This window comes from Mesoplodon densirostris, chromosome 4 (assembly GCF_025265405.1).
Source record: "Mesoplodon densirostris isolate mMesDen1 chromosome 4, mMesDen1 primary haplotype, whole genome shotgun sequence".
Classification (NCBI taxonomy): domain Eukaryota; kingdom Metazoa; phylum Chordata; class Mammalia; order Artiodactyla; family Ziphiidae; genus Mesoplodon; species Mesoplodon densirostris.
Genome location: NC_082664.1, coordinates 66834712 through 66861727, shown reverse-complemented (window position 1 = coordinate 66861727; position 27016 = coordinate 66834712). Strand labels below are relative to the sequence as shown.

Here is a 27016-nt window from a genome sequence, read left to right as displayed (position 1 = left end):
GATGTTTTGAGTCATGTAGACATAGCCTCATTTTAATCTCACCAGGAAATTGGAACATGTGTCAAAGCTTCTGTTTTTGCCAAACAAAACTGGCCAGTTCTTAGATTGCCACTGCTTAATAGCATCAGATGTTTAGCCTCCAGATATTCCTTTTCCCTGCTATGGTGCCCAAACTTCCTCTAGTATTTTAGTAAATACATGAGACATGAACCTACTTTCAAAAAAAATCATAATCCCTTTCAGTGAGAAAGTAAAGGATGTGTTTCAGTGGCAAATGAATAACACTGGGTATTTTGGAAGATTATGAAAGGATCCAGTCTAACTCTGATCTTCCAAATGTCAGGAGCTATCCCAGACTATGTTAGACATCTGTGGCATCAGAATCTGCAAATAATCTAATAGCTCCATAAACAGAACTCTTGGAGGAAATAATTGCCATTTCTCTTACTCACTTCTAGCATGTGTGATGTAAGGGAAAGAGCTTTGGGCTTGGAGGTAGAATTGGATTTACTAAGTCTTAGTTGAACAATTGTTAAGTGTTGGCTAAAGGTAAATAAGACCTTGACTCTCTGTTGAGAAATTCAGTCTCCTTGGGAGTTGAATAAGCCGACCAGGATGATACAATGTCATCAGTGCTTTAGTAATACTATGGGAGGTGGCATATTTAATCCTGGCTCTGCCACTAGCTGGCTGTATGGTCTTACCCAGCCACTTAGCCTCTCTGTGCTGACATTTCCTCACTTGAAAAATGAGAGTTTAGACTCCAGGGGGTCACCTCTGTGCCATCTCCATTAATCCTTTCTTCTGCTCTCATTTAGCTTTCTGATTGTCACTTGTCTTCATAGAAGTTCTCTTGTGATCTCTCTCTGTGTGTCCCTCTAATCTGATAGTGGCATTTTAGGGTTTGAGAAGATGGCTTACACAGCTCTCTGTGATTATATACCAGACCATGGCTCTTAGGTTGAATGGAAAACCTAACCAGGCCCTTTTCTCCCTGGGGAAGGTCAAAAGAGGGAGTCTTAATCCTCATGAGTCATCCTTAGGAGATGTCTTGCTTAAGGTGAAGACATGTTGACATGAGATGCTTCTCAAACTTGGAAACTTCTCTCCTTTTGCACTTTTGGTTCCAAGTAAGCTTCCATTGCACCACACTTGAAGCTTGAAAGTTTGGCTCTCACAAGGCTCCAGAGGGTTTGACAGTTTTGTCAAAGATAAGGAGTCCAGTTCTCTTAGACAGTGTTTTGTTCCCTGTCCTCTAGATGCTTCCAGGGAGATATTACAGAGCAAAGATAACCAGGTGACCTCTTGTGGAAGTGACTTATGAACTCTCTTGTCATCCCATTTCTCATTTGTCTCCTAATGGTAGGATTCTATCATTGGAACAAATCATGCAAAAACAAGGGATGATTTTTAAGAAGTTATAGGCTGCCTCTTCATACAAATATTTTAACTTCAGAAATGCTATCCAATTTATCTTGTCATTAATGTACTCATATCAAGTAGAGAATCTTTATTTTTAGTGGAAGGCAAGACAGTATAGTGAATGAGTCTGACTGTCTCATTCACGAGTTTGAATCGTAACTTCAGCACTTGCTAGGGTCAGGCATATTGTCTAACTTGGCTAAGCCTCAATTTCCTTGTATGTAAAATGTGGATAATAATATAATTACCTCAAATGGTGCTTGGGAAAATTAAAAGAGACAATACATGCAAACTGCTTAATACATAATAAATGTAAGCTAATTAATAAAGGTAAGCTCTTATTGTTGTACTGTCTTGACCAAAACCTTGTCTGTCGTGTAATTTGCTTTTATGTGGAGCAATACAATGTGACTTTTGAATTGTTTTCAGAAGCCACTAAATCAGAGGAGGTGGTTGGGTGCTACCCATAGTTTCTGACCAGTGGGGCTGCGAAAAAAGATCAGGAAACATGGAATCCAAATTTCATGCACACGCACACAAACACATATTCCCATAGCGATACATACATATATATAAATACATGTATTTAATATATACATATATATTAAATACATATATATATAACTCTGAAAAAGTTCAGTATTTTAAGAGGCTGAAATTATTCCTGAGATTTGAGGCAGTGTATTTTTCTACCTGAATTTTACATGCTTCTTCCACCTTTCTATATTTAAAAATTATGTCATTAGTTTAATGTTGCCACATACCTTGTTCCCAGTGAGGATTCCCTGTATTTCCAAATTCCTTTGTAAATACCACTGATCTTTAAAACTTCTTTTTCGGGGCAAGCAATACTTGTGCAACCTACCTGGTTAAAAATAAATAAATAAAGCAAAACACAAGACATGAGGATGATGGAATGTATAAAATGCACTTGGACTGCAAGCATTTGAAACAAATTTATTCTCAATTTGAGTGGTATCTTGCAGTTGGAGTCCATGATGATTTACACCATTCATCAAACTGAAAATGAAACCCTCCCTTTGAAAAGTGAACTAAGGTTTCAGGAGTTACAGATGTTGTGCAGCATCCTTCTTCCTCCTGCCCCACCCCCCTCTTCTTTTCTTTCCATTTCAGGAGTTGTAGTAGAAACTAGATCTATCACAATAAAACTTTACTACAGAGTTTTACAAAACAAGGATTACAGTTTGTAAGGCTTCAGCCTGTAAGCATTCACCCATAATATATTGACTTTCCCTATTTGTTCTAACACAATAGGCCCTGGGCGTGAGAAGAGCATAATCCTCTATTAATTAGCAAATTATTGATGTCCATAGGAGCTCAAGTGGTGATTTTCCTTGCTCTTCATACAAGAACTCTTTTTTTTTCTCTTATTCCATTACAATTTTCATTCCTGTTCAGCTATTTAATAATCATGCTGATTTAATCTCAGTAACTACTGAATCCAAAAAAATAAAGGGAACATCTCATAAAATCAACATGACCTGATTTTATACATAAATGTAATGCATCTTGATCAAAATGGCAGAGACATAAGGAAGTCCCTGGAATAAGGGAGAGCTTGTGGTCTTAATTCAGACCTTTCATTTGTTCATGTATAATGCAGTAAAGATCTTAGGACTGCTGTTAAACATGAAGGAAAAAATGGTCTTAAATTTGGTTATGTGTTGCTTTGTATCAGATGCCTTATTAACTAAATCCCCACGATATATACTTATTAACCTATTTATATATTTATTTTTTCTGCAGTCCCTGGATGGCTTTGTATTTGCACTAAATCAAGAAGGAAAATTTTTGTACATTTCTGAAACAGTCTCCATCTACCTAGGCCTCTCGCAAGTAAGTAAAATAATTTGATTCTTGACAGCCATTGTGAAGGCTCCTTCAGCCTCATGCCTTTCCTTCTTCAGCAGATACTCTCTTTAGCGTGAATTATCCAATTTATTCTTTAATGGCTCTACCTGACTCTGATCACGAAGTCAATGAGAAAATTGTATGTCACTTCGGAATGTTCAGAATCAACCTGTGCTCAAAACTTTAGTCTCCCTCCGCACCCCCCAAGGATCATTGTTAATTTATTGAGAACAAATGAAGTTTCTTCTCTTGGTTGTTTTGAACTTTGAAACCTCTGTGCCTGGTAGGAGAGGGACACACTAATAGTGCTTCCCTTGTGTCCTATTACTGGATGTTTATGGAGGACCCTGCATTGTCCTGGGAGCTGACACAATGACAGGGAGTCATTTGGAGTCAAGAAATGCTGAAAGAGACCATTAAAATGTGTTGCAGGGAGGGTTCCTGCAAGGACGTATTTTGCTGCCTTTGCAAATATTTCCTAATGCGGACAGACAATTTCCTAAAATAGGATAATCTTTCATTATTTGCAGTTTAATTACCCACATGTGTCTGTCAGAGGTGAAAAGAAAAGAAGATGGAGGCAGATGGGGCAAGGGAAAAAATCCTAGATGTCAGTTCTTGATATTCCCCTGGAACACAAAAATTTGACTTTCGTTGGATTCCCAGACACAGGCTGCAGCTACAGAATGCCAAAATACCCTGAAGAAAAGTTTGCAGTTCCACTAATTATCCAGATGTTTTCTCCTTAAAAATGCTAAACATCTGGGTATCTGTGCCCACACAGGTGATTGGCTGAGCTTGACCCTTTTCATCTGGTGGTTTGGCATGAGAAAAACACAGCCTCGGTGGGAGGGAGTTTGTATGTATGTGATGATCTGCCAAGCTGGATAATCTACTTCTCATTCAGTTTCCCCTTTGAGCTAAAGATGGAGATAAGATTTGTCTCTCTCCTCTTAGGCAGGACTCACCCTAAACTCATGGCTTCTGAGAGTTGGCACTGCTCTAAAGAGGCAGCCAGCATGGTTGGAACATTTTGGCCGTTAGTGAGTTTGCTGGGTAATAGCTAAATCAAGAAAGACGTTGGGAAATAATAGAGAGACATATCTGGCATTTGAGGAGGGTTGGGGGAGGAGGAGAAACACTGCCAAATTTAATTATTTGCTTTTGAGAATCCAAGCAGGGGGCCATTAACTCTTCCTTGAAGGACATGCAAGCTATTGGCTGTGGTGTATCTAGCAATTCTATTTTATGTAAACTTGAGCAAACCAAATGATAGAAGCTTGGGCTACCGTCAACTCGATATTAGTATTCTTGCGTCTTGTTGAAATCTCTGGTTTTCTAATGGCTTTTAATAGACTGTAAGCCTTGTCTTAATCTGTTTGGGACCTAGAATTGAGAATCTCCAGTGTTGAAATTGGTGCGCCACCATATTAATACTGTACAGAACTGAAAACCCCACTGTTTGTTGTTCTGCAATGCCTGTATTCATCTGTTTTGTGTAGACTCTCCAACAAAGTTTAATAAGCCAGTGAAGAAGAAGGATGAATAATTAGTTTAAGCAGGTAAATGCTAATTAGGGAACTCCCTAAAAGCATCCATTATATACTAGCTCAAAACACATTTTACAGCCCTGGTTAGTGGTGTAATCCAAATTCTGTCAAGGCAACTGCGTTTTCTGTAATTGAGATGTGTACGTTTGCTTTGCATAACAGATGGCTCTGTAGGCTTAGAGTGATAGCTAGGAAAATAATAATTGCATTATTCTGGCCAAAAGAATATTAGCTCTTGGGTTTTGGCCATTTCAGTCAGTCCTCCTGCCAGCACAGCATATGCACATATATGGATTGGATTTTCAAGGAAATTGATGCATCTGGAATAGTGTGGCCATCTGAAATGTCATCTGTTCAAGAAAAATTTGGCTTTAACCCTGTGCTTGTTTCTCCTTAAAAGCAATAGATTCCACTGCTTCTCTACTGTGGCGTCAAGTCAGTCTTTTCCTAAAATCTGAGGCAAATCATTGAGGTTTCTGTAGAATAAAGCAGCTGTGCAGACATGGTACAGTAGCTGGCAACTTCTGTGCAGTCCTTCCCCGCCTTTGCATGGGATGGGTTGTAAAGTGCATATCAGTAGTCAGCATCTTGACTCGCCCAGGGGCAGATGCTGGCCACAATGGGCTGTTGCCCTCTGTGGAGGTTGTGTCCAGTGTCGCCACAAATGGTCCAATGCGCAGGTAGAGGCCACGTGGTATGGGACAGAAGTCTTCATCTGAAGGCGTTATGCAACTGAAATGATGAAGGGTAAATCACTACCAAGTGATTTTTGCGTACACCAATGAGTGTATTTGGAGTTCAAAACAAATTTAGAAATAGTTCTGGGTTAACATGGAAATAATCTGATAGGGCATGGTGTGTTTTGAAATGCCTAAAGAATGAGGGAAAAATCTATGCTAAAACTTTGGGAAAGGTTTTCCAGCCCAATTAATGTTCTAAGTTCTAAAAGGGTAGTTGGGGGTACTGAGACATAACTCTTCCAAAGTTTATTCAGTGCCCTTTTTCACTTGTGGGGTACGGGCTGCTCATGGGTGACATACAGTGTAAATGTACTCAAAGTTATTCAATTAAGTACCTCCTTAATCTTTTACACACACACACACACACACACACATCCTTAATTAAATGCAAACCAAACACTGCTTTTATCCTACAACTTTGACTCAGTGGTTCTTCCATCAAATTCTAGACAGTGATAAGCAATCTATATAGTTATTGTCCCTTCTTTCCTTTTTAAACAGTGCCATTAAATCAAGAAAATGTGTAACTGTATCATCAAATATGTATCCAGTGAAATTGTTGAAGAATATTGCGAAAGTGTCATTTTGTTAGAGCATAGCCGCGTCTGCATTTGTAACTCTCAAGATGTATCTTTCTCAGTTTTATTTTCTTTCAACATGTAAATAAATATGGTGGCTTTGAAATGGCTTATGTTCTCAAGAAAGAATTAGGATTCTTTTTTGGCTCATGAGAAACCTAAGTAGAGAAACTTCTACCCAGCTCAGTTGTGTAGCATGAATATAGAGACAGCCAGAGCAGGTTTTTACTGGGTGGAACTCCGGGTGTCTAGGCTGTGTGCTTGCCACTTATTGTCTCTAAGATATTTTCCTATTGTCATGATGATGGGAATGAAGCGTTCTATGATGATACATCTTCAGCAGCCCTTTGACTTTGCCAGAGATAATCATTTAACACCCAAGTTATGGTTTTCAGGTTGTAGAAAAATGCACTGTTGACTTGCATCCCTGGGCAAATGACTCCTAGGTACTCACTATGAGGCCTTATCTTAAAGGAAGAAACCCAAATATCGTTGCTGAGTTTGGCTTGCATGGAGATTAAATGACTTCTTATATCTGATGATGGTGTCCAGAGCTGCTAAAGACAACTCTGCTCTTTACTTAAAATGGAATAGGCAAAAGTAAAAATGAAGAAAGAAAACAGAGTGGTTTCCCTAATACTGAAAATGGGGCAATGATGGGTAGCCAGCTTTTATGAAACCTCTTCCAATGTGTTAAGAGGCTCAATCATCAAAGAATCCAAAAGAGACTTTATATGGTAAATAAAAAGCATTTCTACTTCCATATAGGATTTAAATCTTATAGAAATATTTATTTGTTGGTTTATAGCCTCCTCTTTCCAAAAAGGAAGTAGCTTACATAAACATATACAATAAAAAGTAATGGCAAAATAGAACTAGGGTCTCAGGGAAAAAAAGATAAAAGTAGGTAATCTGTTACCACATAGTAGGAGAACACAATAAAGGCTTATAAGAAGGGATATAAATGGTCTGATAAAGTGTCAAATTTACCTATGAGCTTCCTGGCAACCAAAGCAAAAAGTGAAACATAGCCAACTATAGCCAACCATCAAAAATAAGGAATGTATGGCTGAATCGCTTTGCTGTGTACCTGAAACTATCACAACATTGTTAATCAGCTATACTCCAATATAAAATAAAAAGTTTAAAAAAATAACAGTTGCACAATGTTCAGAATGCCTGGTCTTCTCTCAGTGATGGCCAGTGTTTTAACAACCAACTTTCCAGTATTCCAATATGTTAGTCAATTATGTTCTAACAGTGTATACCCTGTTTTTAACAACTAGATACCCAGCATGGTAGTTGTAGTTTTTATATCACCTGACACCCAGTTTCTTACAGTAGACATTTTCTAAATCCAATACTTTATCCAACTGATGCTGAGCATTTTTAATGTTCACCACAGAATGTTCTGGACAGTGGGTTACTCAGTGGTATGAGAAAACAGTAAATACACTTGTTCTTGGTAAACCGCCAAGCCCAGTGCTTCAAAGGGCAGCCATTGTCCCAACATGCTCATGTGATTCAGGGCTTGAGCCCAGCTAGAGGGTGCATTGAAATAAATAAATAAATAAAAGTAAGGAAGTATCACTTCTTAAGGAAAGGAAAGTTCTTCTGGGACCGAAATATTAAAATAAATCTCAAATACAATTTCTGTGGAGGCTAATATATGGATTATGACATATCGATTTGCTTCCATTGGAGTCCACATTCAGAACAAGGCTATAATGACCCATGAACACACATATCGCCAATTGCATAAGCCGGCAGAAGATTCTTGTCCTCTCAGATGTTGGTATGCCAAAGATCATTTTGAGAATGATGTTCTGGCATCCAGGACTTACAATAGCATTGACTAGTTTGATGGTTTATGTGCTTTTGAATCAGCTTTCCCTAATCCATACTCAAGTCCTGCATTCTCTTTTAAATGCTGATGAGAAATTCAACCTTTTATTTGCCAGAGGCAGAGGACATGGGTCTCAGTTAACCAGAGGATAAAAGTGGACTCTTCTGAAAACATTTTATCTTGAAATTGGAGGGACAGTTGATGATTCTGATGCACATCTATGCCAGCAAACTGTTCTCAAGTTAACATAGAGTTCTGTTTAAAACATAGTGGGTCCTAGAGCAGACTGGGAAATTAACAGATTTTTACATTGTGATACCATGAGGAAATACCCTAGAGCCAATTAAGCCCTCTCTTGAAATATACACTAATTACCCCCCTACCATGGCCTCCAGTGCCCAGCTGGCATATGAGTCACTTCTTTCTTCTCAAGAAGTCCCCATCCTGCTAGAAGATACTTCCTTGCCATTGTAAGCCAGCTGGAAGGTAGCTGTCTACCTTGTAGATATGCTACCTACGAGGTTACACATTGGCTTGGTTCAAGGCAGCTTGCTGAAAGGGGTAGGGTGGCTGCAGCTATAAGAGCTAATAGAGGTGAAGGCGAAAAGGGGTAGATGGTCATTTTAAATTTTGTCTTTTTCTAAAGCCATGCAGATATATTTACCATAAACTCCTTTCCCCATCCTGTTGTTCATCTCCATATTTTAGGTTTCTCTGCATTTGTTATATAGAATGGCAAATAAAATTACAGCTACAGCACAAAAGTACAAGGTCAAATAAATGACAGAGCTCAGTCTATTTGTGAAGCTATTCTGAAAGGGAACCATGGTGCCAAATGTGGTTTATTTGAATAATAAAGAAGAATTAGATTCTCCTGATAACTTGGCTGAGGGCCAATAAATCACTAGAGGTTAAAGATGCTTTGCAACTGCCATGTCTTTCTTTTGCTTTTCCATAGTGCAAGCCTCAACTCTCCCATTCTATGTTTTTCAATGTAAATCAAGTTGAGGTTAGTATGTGGCTAATACTCTTCGCTTCCATTCTTGTAAAAGATATAGATAGATAGATAGATATAGTTATATAGATATATATATTTAGCAGGGTAAAAAAAAAGAAGACATTAGCTTACAAGTTATTACTCTTGTTTGGCGTCATCACATCCTAGATAGCTAGAGTATAAAGACAAAACAGGTTTTCTTTCAGCACAGCAGAGGGCTTGTAATAATGGAGCCAAGTGTTAGCATTTTTTCAGTTGGTGTATGAAATTGATGCAACACTAGGATAACAGGGGTTCCTCCAATAAACGAATACACACAGCTCTCCAAATATTGCTTGGTGCCCCCCCTTTTAAAGTCAGTCAAGTAGGCATACCTTAATTTTTTAAAAGAAGAAAAATGTATCATTTTCTGCAGCTTGTGTTTTGTCGTTATTGTTGGTTTTTAACCTCAGCAAGTCTGCATTTTTCTCCTGTGCTAATCGTAAAAAGTTCATCACTTCTTGTGTAACAAAGAAAAATGCCCTTTTGAATGTGGAAGCTCTGAAGGTTTAGAGACTATTGAGAAAAAATAAGTATCAAAATAATTCAGAAACAGGACAAGGCACAGTGGCACATTATCAATTTACAACATTTAAATTGATAAATGCTTGGTGGTGAAGGCCTACAAGGGCACTTTGAAAAGCAAATAGCGACCTGGTGAAGAAATTGATTTCCCCCCCGCCCTGAAAATGACTGCATGATGCATCATTTGACTGCATGCTGTCCGAATGCTTGACAGAGATAATCTCAGCAATCCCACGGGTGACCTTATCGTTCTCACCAGGACAACTTTGTCTACGTTCTGACTTTGTGCATGTCAAGGTTCCTCCCGGCAGGATCCTTGGGGGGAAAAGTTCCTCTGTTCGATCCAGATATTGAACTGCTCGCTCTTTCCCCTATTCGTTCCACCCCACCCTCCCAAATAGGCAAACACGCCTCTTTATTTCATCCATAATTATGAACGAGCCAGGCTGAAGAACGCGGCAGCTCTGCACGCTGGATCTTTGTGGAAACCCTTATTACTATTTAGTTTACAGAGTTCTAGGTGATAACCTATATGAGCAGGGATCTTTTTATCAGAAAGAGTAGAAAAATTCCCTCCTGTTCTTCTATAGTATATTGCCGTCCTTAGCAAAATGGAAAAATCTAGCCGGTTTCTTTCTGCCTTGTTCTTGCAAGGGATTTTTTTTATTCCTCCCCTACAACCTTTACACAGAAAGCTTCTGAAACTGTTTGACTCCATACCACTTAGTTTCTAGTAATGTTGTTCCCTCACCATCCAGTAATTCTAGGTGTTTCTCTTGTACCTTTAAAATTATTTAATACCGACATAAGCCCCAGAGAGCACGTCACAGTGGGCTGTTGAGCTTTGAATTGTTGTGGCAGCCTCTGTGGCAGAAATCTGATGGAATCCACGAGGCTTCATCAGGACCACTGGTGTTTGGAAAATATGTTTCTGCCAGAGAGGAATAATTGACAATTTTTTTATGCTTAAAATATTTCCGTTGGTATATGTGGATGTGGATGTGTGCCTGTCTATTTATTTATCAGTAATCTTCCTGCCACCCAGCTCGTCCTTGATCATTACAATTCTCGATTAGCCATTTCTTGAAAGCGGCAAATACCCTGCCCGGGTTGGCACCCTGAAGCTACAGTCCCCACCAGCTCTGACACCCTCAGTTCACCATATTCAACCCCTTTTACCTCCTTCTTTCATCCACAACATGAATTCTGAGTGAACAAGACGTGCTTCCTTGCTTTTGACAAGATTTGCTGCAGTCTCATGCGACAAAAACCCAACACTCATTCCAGATTCAGAAAGTAGGATTTATAACAGCATTTTAATTTAATGTTGGATGTCGAACATATAAAGAGATCACAGTAGTACTAGAGCTGAAAATTGATGCCTTTTTTATTAGTGTCCTCTCAGAAGTGGGTGAGACGCTGTTTGTGCAATGGAGCACAGAGCAGCACAGTCAGATGAATGAGGATATGCTATCTGCAAGGAATCATATTTCAAGCCACTGTCGGCCTCTATTGATGTGCTCAGAGTTGAAAGGTTATGCTAGTAAATGCCACCCGAATTTCCAGCATTAGAAATCGGTAGAATAATCTGCTGGCTGTCACTTTATGCTCAGCCTAAATGCACTGCATGGGAATGTTTTACTTATTTTAACTCCAAATTAATTTCTTATTACTGCTGCATTGCTTTCTCTCTTCCATGCTTTCATCAGTTCCCAAATGGAACTGATTTTTAACAGGCCTTCAGAGTAAACCAAAATCTCCGAAAGAAAATGAAAGAAATTTGAGTCATCATACGTGAGAATTCTATTCTTTTTATTTATTCCTTTGAACATGTTTTATCAGGCATTGAGTCTAAAACACAGAATGTCAGTATGCAAAAAGGGCTTTTCTAGTTAGACTGAATCACAGAATCACAAGACAATAAAAGGTAGGCTCACCTTTTTCAAATGTATAATTTGAAGACCTTTTACATTGCGTCTTAATTTCTGGAGGTAATATGATCAAGAGAAAAAAGAAAATGCAGTGTCTTCATTTTGTGGGATCAAGAAGTCTAAAGTCAGAAAAAAATACTTTTTGAGGCACTAGCTTGTTTTATTTATGTGGATAAAATGGTTTTTTCATATTCATTTTTAAAGTAGAGAACTAAGCAAAAGTAAGATGGAGAAGAAAATTTAGTCATCCTTCTAAGTCCGTAATTGATTCATTTTAAAATAATGAAACGGTGTTTTTCTGAATTAATCCATGTATTATTCATACAGGCATTGGCAATGTAATGTCCCCAGTTTTCTGGAAAACAATGTACATTTCTTTGCCTGACAAGCAGTATTTTCTATATGGTATTAACTTAATGGCTTATTTTATTATGCAAAGTTGGAAAGTAAAGATAATTTCTGTCTATAATGTGGTGCTTATATAGGCAATATATGCAAAATAATACCCCTACACCTAAGCCTTCCTCAGTTAGCCTGGCCCCTAGGAGAGTGATGAGTGAGGGCAAACTGCTCAAATGAAGAATAAGAAATAACTTGACCTCCTGGGAAGAAGGTCATAAAATCATTAAATTCATGTGAAATCCAAATTTCATTTCTACACACACACATTCAATCTGTATTGGGTTTTAGCTCTTACATAAGAAGACACGGTTTTCATGACAGGAGTGACATAGCAACAATTTCAGTGATAATTTCAGTTGGAATATAATAAGGAAATCGACTTTAGGTTTTTGCATAAGTTCTAGAACTAGGCTGATAACCTGAAAACTTATGCTGGTTTTAGACAACACATGCCATGTGGCTTTTTATCCTTCTTATTCCATCTGCCCCCTTTGGATGACAGTCCAGAGATGCAATCTCTTTTTCCTAAATAGTCATTTTTAAAGAGACTGATAGCAGTTGTTCCAATGATTCAGAGCATCTTTTGATGCGTATTTGTGTAAATAGATGTCTATTCACACGCCTTTATACATATATAAATGTATAAAATTGATTTCTTTCTGATTTGGTTTTTGTGCCTTCTGCACTCTTATCTACAGATGTAAATAACTTCCCAAATGATTCACTAAAACAGCAAACCAGGTTTTCCTTTGGTGTCTCCTCCCCTTTTCAGCCTCCTACAACTGCACATTTACCACATTCAATAATAAGACAAAAACTTCCTCTGATGCTGTTAATTTCGAATGTGCTGGCAGATTAAATCTATTACTTTCAAGAACTATGCTAACTTTTTGAGAGCAAAAGAATGTATGCAGAAAGAAGTTATCCCTGGGAAAGAAAAAAGCAGTTTGAGATTGGATGTTTTTAGGGCAAGGCAGGGCCCTTGGCAGAGATGACAGAGAATACCTATGAGTCAAGTGTGGCGTTTTGGTAGACCTCAGAAGTATGTCCGTAATAGCATTTGGGTATCATGTAAAGAGTCATAGACTGTGTTTAGCTCTTCTTCTAGGTTTTAGAGAAGCAAGTTTTGTATCAAGCAGCCCCCTCCCTTTTGGCCTCTCTCCCCAATAGGAGCCTTGCTTTAGAACCACAGGTAATCCCTTTAGGTAATGCTTTGCCAAGGAAACGATAGAAAATTGCCTCTTGATTGGGAAAGAGCTAAGGCTTTAAGAAGCAGCCACATAAGGGGTGGTTTCACAAGTTTTACTATCATTCTATAGCCTGTCTTGACTTTCAGGTATTTGTTCCTACCATACTTTATTAGATGCTTAAATCTGGTTAACCGAAGTCCTTAATTGTTAAACCAGATACTTTCAGGAGCTTAAAAAATTTTTTAAATTGCAGAAAATGTGCTTGGCTACATATAGCAGAGACCCCGAGGAGTGTTTCCAGAAAACAGGAATGGTAGAATTATCTAGGATCTGGTTCTTTGCTATGAAAGGTACAGGCTTGCTTTGTTTTAAGAAATGTTGAGGCTAGCAAAATTGCAAAATGACTAAATAAAGATTATTTGTATTACGAAGTGTTCCTTTAAGTGGTGAATTCCTTTCTTGCTTTTAAGTATCTATGAATAGAATCATTATCTACTTGAGGAAATCAAAGTGGGGGGGCAGTGAAGGAAGGGGTGAGAGGCACAAAAATTAAAGTGTTCAGAGGCATTCCATTTGAAGATCAATCAGAAACAACTGTGTGGAAAATGAGATTCTGTTGGCAGACAACTTTTTAAGAGCAAGCAGGGCTCACGGCTCCTAGTAAGCATGGGGATGTCCTAGCCTCAGTTCCCAAGCATAAGGGGTATGTTGTTTGCAACCTGGTCAGACTGTTCATTCTAGTTGTCCAGGGTCATGTTGAAGTGCTTGCAGTGGAGGGTAGGAGTGCTTGTGATGTCCTGTCTGCATATCTGTTGGAATTTACAAACGTCTGCACATCCCTCAGGACAGAAGATGAAAATTCAAGGAAAAGAAGAGGTAGACTGGGAACCAATTCCCTGAAACTATAAAAAGAAAAAGCATAATTTTTCCAGTTCATTCATTAGAATTGACATCACACGGTTTGCAAAGACCAAGAAAGGACCGTGCCATTTCACTCCATTCAAAACCTTTTCACTTGAGCAGACAAGTAAATCGTGCACTGACTGGGACTCATTCAGCTCTTTAGTAAAAACACAGGCCTGCAACCTTGGGTGTAACATACATCGAAATCAGAAGAGTTGAACGGAAGATACTTTTAACATGTCACAACTTCTCCCTGACACTGGATGATATGTTTATCCATTCATTATCACTGAGAACACCTGGGGCGGTGCTCAGGAAATCAGATAGTGCCTTTTAAAATAATTATGAAAGAAGCATAAGATTAGCAAGCTGAGGGGAAAATAGACAATCCTGAATCAGGATGTTACTAATTTTGATCTGTTTAGGGGCATCACAACAGTGTAATAAATTTGACTGCAACTGTCAGAGCTCTGAGGAGAGAGAATGCCAAGTACGACTCTTTGTACAAAGCAAATGTTTTCCTGGAGGTGAAATCCCAGCATTCGTTTTCTGTTTATAACGTTAAGACACTCCACTGATGGTGTTTTCTATTGTTGGTTTCTGGCTTGGCCTGCCTTTTATCTATCAGACGTTCTGCCTTGGGAGAAGCAGGAGAAAGCCCTCTGGACAGGGGCCCTGGAGACCTGGCTCTGGTCACCTGGCTCTGGTTTTTTCTCTGCTTCTGATCAGGCGAGTGAGCTTCGAAAAGCCTGGATCTTAATTTTTCTTAAGTGTGAAGTGAAGGGGTGATTTCTCAGGCTCCGTCTTCTTTAAAAAATGTGCTCTCTGAAATTCATTCAACACTGGGCATTTTATCTTCAGCGCCAGGGTTGGGGTGGGGGAGGGGAGCCTGGAAGAAGTAGGCTATTTTATTTTTAACCTTCAAAGGAATTTAGTTGAGCAGATGCTACCCTGCACTAGTCAGAGTAGAAAAGAAATGATATGGCTTTTAAAGGGCACATCTAGCATATCTACTGGGGTAAAGTAATTCTGGCAATGCTTCAAAGGATATAACTTTTGATGGTAAAGTAGGTAGGCTATGGAATGAAATCACATATGGCAGGCTGTCAAAGTCTCCTACACTTTCAGTACATTTATATAAGTGCAAATGGAGGCTGCTTAGACAGAGTCCCGAGCAATTTCCTGCTAAGAGTGCTTTCAGATTATCTGATATTATTTGACTAAATTATCTCTGTAGAAGCTGAGGACAACTTTTATGATCAAATATTTTGAAATTAGTTTTCCTCGTTGGCAGACTATCTGAAATATGAATTGCTCTCGTTTGAGCACTTGAAATTGAAAGGCTTTGGTAATAGCAATTATATAAAAACAAGGATACTGAAGTGCTGTATATCATGCTGAAGGGGATATGTTTATAGGTCAGTGATGTCAATAACTGTAGTTCTCCCAGATACCTAACCGTTACCCTTTCATTCTGGGCTGATGCAAAGGACAGACTGACTTTCTTTTCCACAAGAATGTTTCATTTTTGAGGATAAATTCAGATTTTATTGACTCTAGACATTTAAACATAGTCGATTTATATTTATTACATTTCCCAAACATAGGGTGTCCAAGAGTATAAAAAGTGTGAACACACTGACAATGTGTAGAATCCTAAACAATTATGTGGTGATTGACTTGTGTGCTCCTGATGCTGTGTCTGTGAAGTGTTCGTACCACTCTGGACCTTTTCTATTCACGTATATAGCCTTACAGTGAACGATAATTATAACTAACATTTATTAAGCCCTTACTGTGTGCCAAGTATTGTCCTAAGCACTTTACTACCATTAAAGTTTATAATCCTAACTATCGTTAGGTGCAATTACTATCCCCATTTTATAGATAAGAAAACTGAGGCTCAGAGAGATTAAATAGCTTGCCCGAAGTATTACAACTAGAAAGTGGCAGAACTAGCATTTAAACCTATCCCACTTTACTCCAAAGCACTCACTGTTAACCATTATTATTATTGCTAGCTGCCTCTGGGAAGTTGTAGGTAATTAACAAGTAGAATTTTTCAATGTGTATGGGTTAAGAGAGGCTGAGACTTGGAGCAATTAACCATCCTGTTCAGAACCATAAAATAGTTACTCTCACAATGCAAATGTCTATAAATGAAGTTCTGAAAACATCAGTAAAGTTACATATATATATTCAAAAACTCTGATATTCAACATTAGAAATATTCCAAAATTCAGTAGCAGGGCCCAGTAATAAATAAGGGTCTAAACCCAGAGTACCTAGGATATTCCCCACACATTTAATATATATTCATGCATGCCAGCATTCAGCCAATACTGAGTGACCCACATGTGTCCAAAATATAATAAAAAAACTGAGGCTATTAATAACTAAGGCATAGTTCCTGCCCACAAGGACCCAGTGTCTTCAAAGTGTCATAGACATGGTAACCAAGCTACAGTGTCCTATACATTGTAGGCCTCAAATATTTTAATAAATAATGAATGTCACATGTTCCAATAAAGATATGTGCTATATAAACCACAGGAATAGAGAGTGTGGATGACTAACTCTGCCTAGAGAAGTTTGCAAAGGGTTTACCAAAGAAATGGCGTTTAGGTCAGGTGTTCATGGGCATTTTCCACCTGGAAAAGGGGAAGGTGATATTCTAGGCAAAGGGAGGCATATCTGCAAAGTCATTTCTTAAGGCAAGAGATGAGTCTGGGAAGTTAGGACTGGACCATATTGTAAAGGATGTTAGAGGAAGCTAAAATAAATTGACTTTCTCTTCCAGACCCTGGGAAACCATCAGATGTTTTAAAGGGAAAAGTGAAATAATAAATCTGTGCTTCAGGAAAAAAAAGGTATTCTGGAAAAAAAAAATTTAGAAGATAGATATCAGTCTTCCAATTAAAAGACAGATAAATAGCCCAGGAAAGAGACTTTTAAAAAAGAATTACAATAGGGCACATCAGTGGAAATAAAGAGAAGGGGATGGATTTGAGAGGCCTCTTTCGGGTGAGATCAGTGCCTTGGTGACTGATCAAATGTAGTGGAAAGCAGGGAGGAAATGCATTTTTACAACTTAGTTCCAACTTAGATGTGAGACATTAGAGAAGCTTGTGGGACATTGGTTGAATAAACAGGCTCCAGAGCTCAAGAGAGAGGTTGGGTTCAGAGTTACAGGCTGGGGAAGTGGTTAGCCTATAGATTGTACTGGGACCCAAAGGAGGTGGATGAGATTACCAAGGAGGAGAGAGTGGGGGCAGCTGAGAAGATCCCAATTTACTGACAGGCCAAGGGTGAGATGGAAGCATGTAAGATGAAGCACTAAGGATTAGAAGGCAACCTGGAGTGTCTCCTCCTCAAGAAGAAGCATGGACGTTGCCATTAGGAAAGTCAAAGAAAGATTTTTCAAAAAGGATGTGATCAAGTGTCCTAAAGTTATAATATCATGGGGATAGAAAACAGCCATTGTGTCCATCAGTTAGAAGATGACCAGTGACTTGAGTATCATCAGGAGCACCATGAAGGCTGAAGGCAAAATTCAGGGGCTGTTGAGCGAGTGGTACCAATGAGTGCAGTGACTGTCAGCTTCTCTGCCAGGCAGTTCAAGGGTAAAGAAGATGGGGAAGGTGAACGTAGTTTGAAGGAGAGCTGGGCTTGATGGGTCTCGTTTTTAAGCTTAGATGGTGTGAACATTAGGTCAAGAAGTTGCATGGAGAGAAAGATACATTAAAGATTTGAGAAAGGGAAAATCTCTGGACCCAGGTCTCAAAAGGATATGCTTTGTGTGAAGGGCATGAGCTTGGGAAATAAATAGGAATAGCTCTCTCTCTTCTGCTGGAGAGAAGTTGGGGAATGGACTTGGAAGATGGAAGTGGAGAAGGAGAGAAATAAGTTTTGAAGGAATTCATTGTGTCTCTCACCTGGTAAAGGTGAGGCCTGAAGATGTCTGTGTAGTTACTTTTGCTAGGATTGATCAGCCTTGGCTCATCCACATAGGGGTGCAACCGACAGAGATATGATGTAGCAGTGATGCCAGACATAAGGCAAGGTCAAAGCTGGAAACACCAGTCACAGACTAAGGCCAGGGTAACTCCCTTTTCTGCCAAATCTGATGGAGGTCCTACCCATGAGACAAAAATTGTAGGACATTCTAGGGGGAGTCGTGGATTCAATTGTGGGCCAAGGCCTAGTGCAATTAGCTAGTACCATTTGATGAAACTTGGTAGCCATCAGAATGAGGTCTGCTGCCTTTGATCTTTCCACTGTTGATAGTTGATCAAGTCTACTACAAAGACTGCCAGATCTAAGACTCAGGAATTATATTCATTGATCCCCCTATTGACGTCTGATAATTTATATAGAAAGGGAAAAAAGTGGGGAAGATATTTTCTGTAACAATTTTAGCTTTGAAATCCCATCTTTGCTTCCTTTTCTGCTCCCCTTACATCACATATAAGCAGCCCATATGATGGGTGATGTTGCAGGTCTCTCCTTGCATTTGTAGGTTTTCCAATTGTCCTATACATTCCCTCTGAATACTGAGGCTCCCACATTCCTTTTCTGCTCATCTGTCTCTCTGTACAATTAGTACCTAATTGGTAAAAGGAATATTCTTGTGGAGGTACAGTGCCTGAGTCCTTCAGTAAGCTCTTGGTAAGGGAAGTGATTTGTTTGTTTTGCTGTTTGGAGTTTATTTTATGGTGAAAGTTCAAAAAAGCCTTTGGGCTTTTCAAATTCATTTCTAATTGTTCGTGTTAATTGTCTCTGACTATAAAACAGAAAACTTTTTAATAGTTATAACTAGACATATCTGCCATAGATGATTTAGTTCATGTCAAAGTAGGTGATAGAGATTATATAAATTCCAGATCTTGAGAATGTGTCTCAATACTGCTTTTCGTTTCTTGAGAAAAGAGAATAGAAAGAAGGAAATAAGGAGAGGGAGGAAGAGAGAGAGAAAGCTAAGAGAGAATAAAGATATGATTTTTAGCCCTCTTCTCCCCCCGCCCCCAGAGCCCACCTCAAACCCTTGGGTTGCCGAATACAAACCTGTGGCAAGCTGGAGCTTTACAAATATTTAAATGGAATGTGTAAAGTAAGGCATGATATATGCCCACTTGCAAAGTGGGCCCATTAAATGAAACAAATGCCACCGAGTCTCTGTTTCCAGCTGAGGTTATAATGTGAGGGATGGTCGTGAGCGCCAGATTCCCTTTGTATTCGCTGTCATAAACCACACAGTTTATAGTGCCATATGAATTTGTAGAGCTGATTGTTTTATTATATTTGAGTGTAAATTTTTCATCCCTTTCCGTTCCGCCACCGTTCTCAGAGAATACAGGTTTTATGCTGATACGATGTTTCCTAGCTCTGGGCATGGCCTGGCCCTACTACTGACTGTAATTTACTTTTTGGTATCTGTCGCCTTGAGCTTGCCTTCTGACTAGCTTGTTGAATGATGTGCTAATCCATTATATTTTTCAGACAAGTGTATCGACCAGTATAAACAGACTGGAGGGCACAAACCTAAATGAAAACTATACTTCCCTGAATCATTTAAAAAGCTCCAGCTTGGTGGCAGTGCACAATAACTGGGCTCTGTACATAAGTAAAGGAGAGGGAGATCTCAATAAATAAAACAAAAAAATTGAAACATCCCTGCCTGTAGGAGCTTAGTCCAGGTTTCAAATATTCACCTTTATTCACCTCTATTTTTTTTTAACACAGTGATCAGAAGGGGCTACTTTAAAATGCCCTCTTCTAATACAAATCTGGAATAAAACGCAGCATTTAGCATCTCCTGTCATTGGTGAGGCTTTCTTACCTGCGCTCCCATCCGGGGCTGTCTTTCACTTGAAGCCACCCATGTACATGATTGTAACATGTTTATACACATAAAGAGCAGAAAGCAGGCCCTCAGAGGAATTTCAGCTGAAAAGTTAAGCCTTACATCAGCCCCTTTTGAATCTTTCCCATTGTCAGAAATGTGGGAATGGACCGCCCAATGGGTTGGGTGAAAATACATTTCAAATTAATCTTACTTTTAAAAAAGACCATCAGGCAAACCCAAGCTCTTCGATTTGTAAGACCAAAGGCACGAGGTAAAGATTTACCTGTCACAACATCAGTAAAGATACAGTAGCTGCTGAAACTTTTGGTCTGTACATTCAAATGTAGCCTGACAACCAGTAACATAGTAGAAATGGTGTTCTTCAACTCAAATTACAGCACAACCAAAGGGAAGCAATTCCCTGATGATGAACAGGGGCTCAGTTTGTTTCCTCACCTCTCTGATGCTTGTTACTTTTACAAATAGTTATACTGGGGAATTACTTAGGTCTTTTAAGATGACCAATGTAAGAAATATAAACCCATTCTTCCCAAATCTTTTGCTCAGCTTCTTGAGGTTTGCAAGGCATACTGTGTGTTTTTCACACTTGTTTTATCCTTAGGGCCAGATACAGACCATCACAGACCTTTTGGTCTGCAGAGAGATAGGGAGGTTTCAGAGCACATTCCCGCACCTCTCGCTGGATGGTCACAGTCATCTTGGAAGGCGGCGTATAAGGAGTTTATGCCCATTTGACAGATGCAGAAACTAAAATTACGAGTCATGAATGGCCAAGGTCACAGAGCCAGCGAGTGGTAAACCAGGACCCTCCCTCTTGGCTGCATCTCTCCCAACCACTTCCTTTCTAAGAGGTCCTCAGCCAGTGCTGAGACCTTCATCTGCTGCTAGGAAGGGGACAGGTGAAACAAAATGACATATCCTCTCTGTCCTCTGTCCTGACTGCCACAGCCAATGCCACCTTTCTACCAACAACACAGTCCCCAAGCAGCTTCACTCCTTTTCAGGATAGAGGAAGTTAAAACATCGTTGAACAAGAAAGCTTGTGGAGACCCTGAGCCATAGTCCTTATGACAGCTTAAAATGCCTGACCTGCACATGCATGGACCTGTGTAAGGAGAGTCGGTGAATAAATCCTTCCCCCGATTCCAATGACAAATAGAAGGATGCCTTGTGGCCACACGCAACCCTTCTTTGATCTCAGGTGCAGTATCTCTTAGCACTGTGCCAATTTTAAACATACCACATGAAGTCTGACATGTATTTCTGGGCCTAAGACAGGCTGTTGGGTCAGTATCTTCCTTCTAGTTCTTCCTAGAGGAAATGACTGCCCACTGATCTCTTTGTTGTTTTGAGAGTTCTAAACTCACATTTCCTTTGTCTCCTTCTTGCTTCACAAGTCAGATGAATACCGACACCCGTCCTCTGCTCGCTCAGGGGTTTGGCCAATGGGTCAGGTGATCTATCCTACATTTTTAAATAGAGCCATCAAAGACCTGGCTAGTAATGGGCATCAAATAAAGATTCGTTATCTGACTGAGTGAATGTATATCCTCCACCTTCCAATAGAGTATTTTGCTCATGTGAATAATCCTGAAATCAGGGACTTTCTAATGGGTCAGTGAATTCTGAACTTTGTTTCAATCTTCCACTTTAACGGACCATGAGAAGGCATGACTAGGACCAGCCGTCAGGGAGGCTCGGTTTACTTGCCCAACTTACCCATTATCGATGAAACCAGAGAGCAGAACAGAGTTATCTTTTCTGGCAGAACAGCACATTACAATAATGAAGGGAGTTCAAGCATTATCAGTGTCTACATAGCAGGAAGTGGGAATGAACTTCCACTTAGGGAGAATAGACTGTTTGCCAGGACCAACATCAGCAGTATTAGGAGCAACAAGACAGCAAGTTATAGCTCTTGGAGCAGATGGTGGGTACCAGAAACTACCCTAAACTCTTCATACACGATTTCTCAGTTAACACTCACAAAAACCCTATGAGGTAGACTCTGCCAACACAGTTTTATGACGTGGAGTTCTCCATTGTCTCCATTTTATCCAGAGTTTCTAGTACCAGCTAGAAAGAGAGCTCTAAGCTCTTTGATGGAGAAGTGAAGGTGTTTGGGCAGGTTTTAGGGGGAAAATGAATTCCAGGGTGTGTCTCAGATGTAAGTCCTCTTATTCACATACCTCAGTAATTCAGACCCCATACCAAAATGAATAAACAAATACAGAAGTAAATCTCTTCTGGGTTTAAATAATAAACCTTTTCAATCAGAGAAGCATCATAGTTTATTGGATGATTTGGGCTGGGCAGTTGAATGATCTACAGGATCTCAGTATGTGACTTGACAGATTTCATCTCTCAGTTCCTCGGTATTTTCACCGGTAAAACAAGAATAATTATCCAGGTTCTCTGTATATTATAATGAGAGATGATAAAGACTGATGAAATATGGATGCATGGAATGAAGGATTCAGAATAAATGTACTCCTGAGTTCATAGATATGCTATTACTAATAATGGAATTGTCCTACTCAGAAATAATTTCCCTATTCAGTTGTGCATTTAATTATGAGTCATCTTTTTTTCCCCTCATTCAACCAAACAGGTATTAGGCATCACGCAGTAATACTGTGGGGAATGAAAAAATGAGGAAGTTAGCCTCAGTTTAGAAACAACAAAAATAAACAATGTAATGTAATATTTTCCTTGAAAATTTTTGAAAGCTGCCGGAGTTGGAAGTAAAGCTCTTGTTTTGTCTGCATGAAGCCAAACATTGAAAATGGAAAGGTTCGAGCAGTAATACAGATGTTTCAAAACATCTGGATGTTTGCTATCCTGTAGATTTACCATGTGGATCTCCTACAAAGTTCTTCCATTTTCTTTCGGGCTTTCATAATTAATTCGAAGTCATATTTTCGTGCTTTGAAGACAAAGCATTTTACTAAAATCCCTTTGTCAATCATAAAATACTAAACCTTTTCTACTTGGTCGTCTTAAAGCTACAGTCACAGTGTTTGTCAACCCCCTTGTTATGGTTGGCAACAGTTTTTTGTATATTTAAAATGTTCTAGGATCTAGGAGGTTCTAGGATTTGGCCATGGGACACACCAGATAAATGCTGAAGGGGCTTATACACAAGGCAGTTGGGTCAGGGAAGCCAGCTTTTTGGATGGAGATTTCAGAGCAACCAACTTCTTCTTTATTCAAAAGGAAGAAACTGACAAAGGTGTGATGTAAAAGGTGGTATCTCAGATATATTTGATAAAAAATCATTGTTTGTTGTAAACCTAATCCTATGCTTAATAATTTTCTTCCAAGATAACTCCAGGGCAGAAAGGGGAAAGGGAAATAATTATAGGGGAACAGAGTGAGTCCAGATGGCAGATGTATTTGAAAGGCCTAAATGTGACCTGTGGGCTTTAAACGCTGGATGGAGGGCCTTTTACATCCCATCCACCCAGCCTGCAGACTTCCAGCTGTGGTGGTTACCCTCAGTGGCCCCAGGGCGGTGCAGAGCCAGGGGCGGCTACCTGCTGCTTCCTTTCCTTACAGCTGAGGACACCATCTTCAAGACTATAAAACCAAATGGCTCCACTCACTCTTAGTTTTCTTACTTAGAATAATCTCATTTTTATTCACATCTGTGGGAAGCTCCAACTCTGGCCTAGAACTACTATGCTTTGTTTCATGTTTTTGGTTTTATTTTTTTCCCAAAATGGCTCACGTTGTTTTAATTACTTTCCGTCAATACTTGGAAGAGCTAGTTTTGAAGAAGCCGTCTACTCCCTCCCCTCCCAAACATGTTAATCCGTTGATGCTTCAAAACCCAAGTATCATCCACACATCAAAATATGTGAACCTTAGCAAGATAAAAGCTGTCCAAACCTGATTTTGTTTCTACACAGATGGCTATAAACATGACACTGGGATATTAGTCTTGGCTTTTCTTGACAGACCTGAAAATTGGCCATGCAGAACTGTTTAAAATTGGTAGGAAAAACTTACCCTGAAGTTTTCTGTTGATGAACACTAGAGAAAACATGTAATTAATGGAAATGCATGTCAGAATAAAGGAAAATGTGTTATCCCCTTCACTTCTGAGTCCTAGCAAAGGTATTGAATACAGCTGATATTTCAGAGGTGAAAAGGAACTGTGCTCATTTTAGTGAAGTAAAAATGTGTGCTATAGTGTACATGTGCAGTAATTAATTTATACCCTGGCAAGTCTTCTAATTAGAAATATGTTTTTTAATTACAAAAGTATCATACAGCAAAAATTCAAACAGTAGAGAGTAACAGAAAGAAGAGAAAATGCATACATTCAAAAGAATATATTGTAAACATTTTGATGTGTATCTTTTCAGATACTTCTCTATGGATTTATATTTACATGTGTTTGTTTTATATCTGTTACCACTTTGTAACATTTTTAAAATTTAAAATATTAAATTTTAAACACTCTTTTTTAGTGTTGATAAATACACTTGCAAAGTACTGTTAATGACTACACAGCATTTCTTGTATGGGTGTGACATAATTTATTTAACCAGCCTCCTATTATTTAACATTTAAGTCATTTCCAATTTTGTAATATTGTAGATTTTATTTATTTTGTTTAATATCTTTGCAACAAAATTTTTATGTTACATACCCATTATTATATTCTCCAGATGAGTTTTCAGAAATTGAGTCCAGAGGGCAACGTATCTTTTTGTTTTGTTTTGTTTTCTTTTCTTTTCCATTATGGTTTATCCCAGGATATTAAATATAGTTCCCAGTGCTATACAGTAGAACCTTGTTGTTTATCCATTCTGTAAGTAATAGTTTGCATCTAACTAATCCCAAACTCCCACTCCATCCCTCTCCTTTCCCTCCTCCCCCTTGGCAACCACAAGTCTATTCTCTATGCAAAGGACAACATATCTTAAGGGATTCTCATACATTTGGCCCAACTGTCCTCAAGATAGATGGTACTAATTGACTTTCTTACAGCACAGTACTAGATTGTCCTTTTCCTCATACCCTTGCCAGCACCGAATTTTATTCTTTAAAAAAAAATCTTAATAAATTGAGGGAGAAATGGCATAATCTTGTTTTACAAAAAGTTTTCATAAAGTCTGCTCTAAATTTGAATAAGGATGATCCCCAAAATGTTCAGTAACTCTTACTGAAGAATGATTTGCAGAGAGGCAATACTGATTTCATGTTGCTGTGGCATTTGCACAGGACTCTGCCATGTTCCTGAAGTCCATGTAACATAAATATTGTTATCCCATGTTTATCTTCCTATGTTTGTAATACCCTCTGTCTGTGCTACTAGTTTGGTTTTGTGTTCATCCTGGAAAGGACAGAGCAACAATATGCACTATTTAAAGACTTGTCTTTGCTTTTTGAAATCATTGTTTGTCTTTTTTACATGTTTGCCTGTTTCTGTATAGTTCCTTTCAAATTTTCAAGATTCTGCTCAGAAAAAAAATGCAAAATTCCCAGCAGATGTTAAGATAATGTTTCCCCCAGACAGAAAGACAAAGCAGGCTTTATTTTTAATTAAATATAGGTACAGTTCCTATAACTAATGAGGAAACCCCTGTCTTTAATCAAAACTTTAAAATAGTTACATTTAAAAGCACATAGAGAGCATAAGACATTTGAAGTAATAAAGGCATTTAAATGGACTAGTTGATTTTAGTTCAAAAGTAATGGCATGTCTTCACTCCACAGCTTCCCTTGGTGCAAGATAGTAAGGAATTTTTTTGCTACTGGTTTTTTAGTCCTAGGAGAGATCATGTGTCCTGCTATTGTCAGCATTGTTAATAAATGGACAAAAGAATCCTGCACTGAACCCCAGATGAGCTCTCAGCACTGCAGAAAGCCCCAGTCTTCTGATACCTCACTTATGTATGTGAGTTGATAGGATGAAAGTAAACAGTGGCTCTCTACCACTAGTGGCTCCAAACTACTGTTGAGGGTTGGAGGGTTCTAGATCCTAACATTGTGTAATTATAAGAGGTCATTTCAGTTTTGTTTAAGGGCAGAGAAAGAATGAGTTAGGAGCCATGCCTTGTGTAGCCAGTGGAAGATCAAGCATTCACCCAAATAGACCTGCCTTGTTCAGGATCCAAATCAGTGTACAGTCAATGTACAGTGTGCAGTCAGCTCTCTGTATCCGCAGGTCCTACATCCATGGGTTCAACCAACCGCAGATCAAAAATATTTGAAAAAAATTTTCAGAAAGTTCCAAAATGCAAAATTTGAATCTGCCATGTGCAGGCAACTATTTACATAGCATTTACATTGTATTTGCAACTATTTACATAGCATTTATGTTAGGTTAGGTATTATAAGTAATCTAGAGATGATTTAAAGTAGACAGAACGATGTACATAGGTTATATGCATTTGCTGCACCATTTTATATAAGGAACTTGAGCATCCATGGGTTTTGGTATCTGTGGGGCTTCTGGACAACTATGTCTGGTTTTGGGTAACAGATAAGCTGCAACCTGAGAGAGAGAAGACTAAGAAATCATGTGCCATGTGCCTCAAAATGGGAAAAGAAATATGGGTGACTATAAAACTGCCCCTTAGTGTATGTAAGTATTCCTGCTTAATGGTCTTTTAATAAAGATATGAAATATCTTTCAGCAAACAATTTATAAAATAATCCCCCAAGAGCTGACCTATGAAGGAAAAAGATGAACTAATGGCGTATCAATTATTAATACTCCATCTAGTGAATGTTTAGGTAGAGTGCAGATCTGCAGTTCCACAGTGGAGAAAATATTATTTTTTTCTTCTTAGTCTGTGTTAAGATTTGTTCAGAAGGAGAACAACACTGGTTTGAAGATAAACTTAAATATTTTAAGAGACTATACATATGTAGTCAGTAAGGAAAGGGACAGGTGTCAAATAGCATTTTGAAAACCTAAGTAATAGCAATTTAAGAAGAATAGTAGATTAATATTAAAGAAATTACTTTATACTCCTTCCAGAGAGCTTTGCCATAGTTGAGAATAGTCATAAAAATATGGAAAGTTAACCCCCTTCATAATCCAAGGATTCTTAACTTTGGGTTCATGGACCAACATGGAATCTGTAGATGGAATTTAGAGTCAAGGAATTTGGATACGGGAAAGACTCACAACTTTAA

General features: G+C 38.7%; 1 protein-coding gene across 2 annotated transcripts in view; it reads left to right on the top strand.

Annotated features, from left to right (window-relative positions):
• NPAS3 (neuronal PAS domain protein 3) overlaps positions 1–27016 on the top strand; it is an 873929-nt gene that overhangs the window by 630606 nt on the left and 216307 nt on the right. For both annotated transcript variants that reach the window (XM_060098177.1, XM_060098176.1), the window contains one exon: positions 3190–3279. In XM_060098177.1, coding sequence (XP_059954160.1) covers positions 3190–3279 — 90 coding nt within the window. The remainder of the gene's footprint in view (positions 1–3189; positions 3280–27016) is intronic.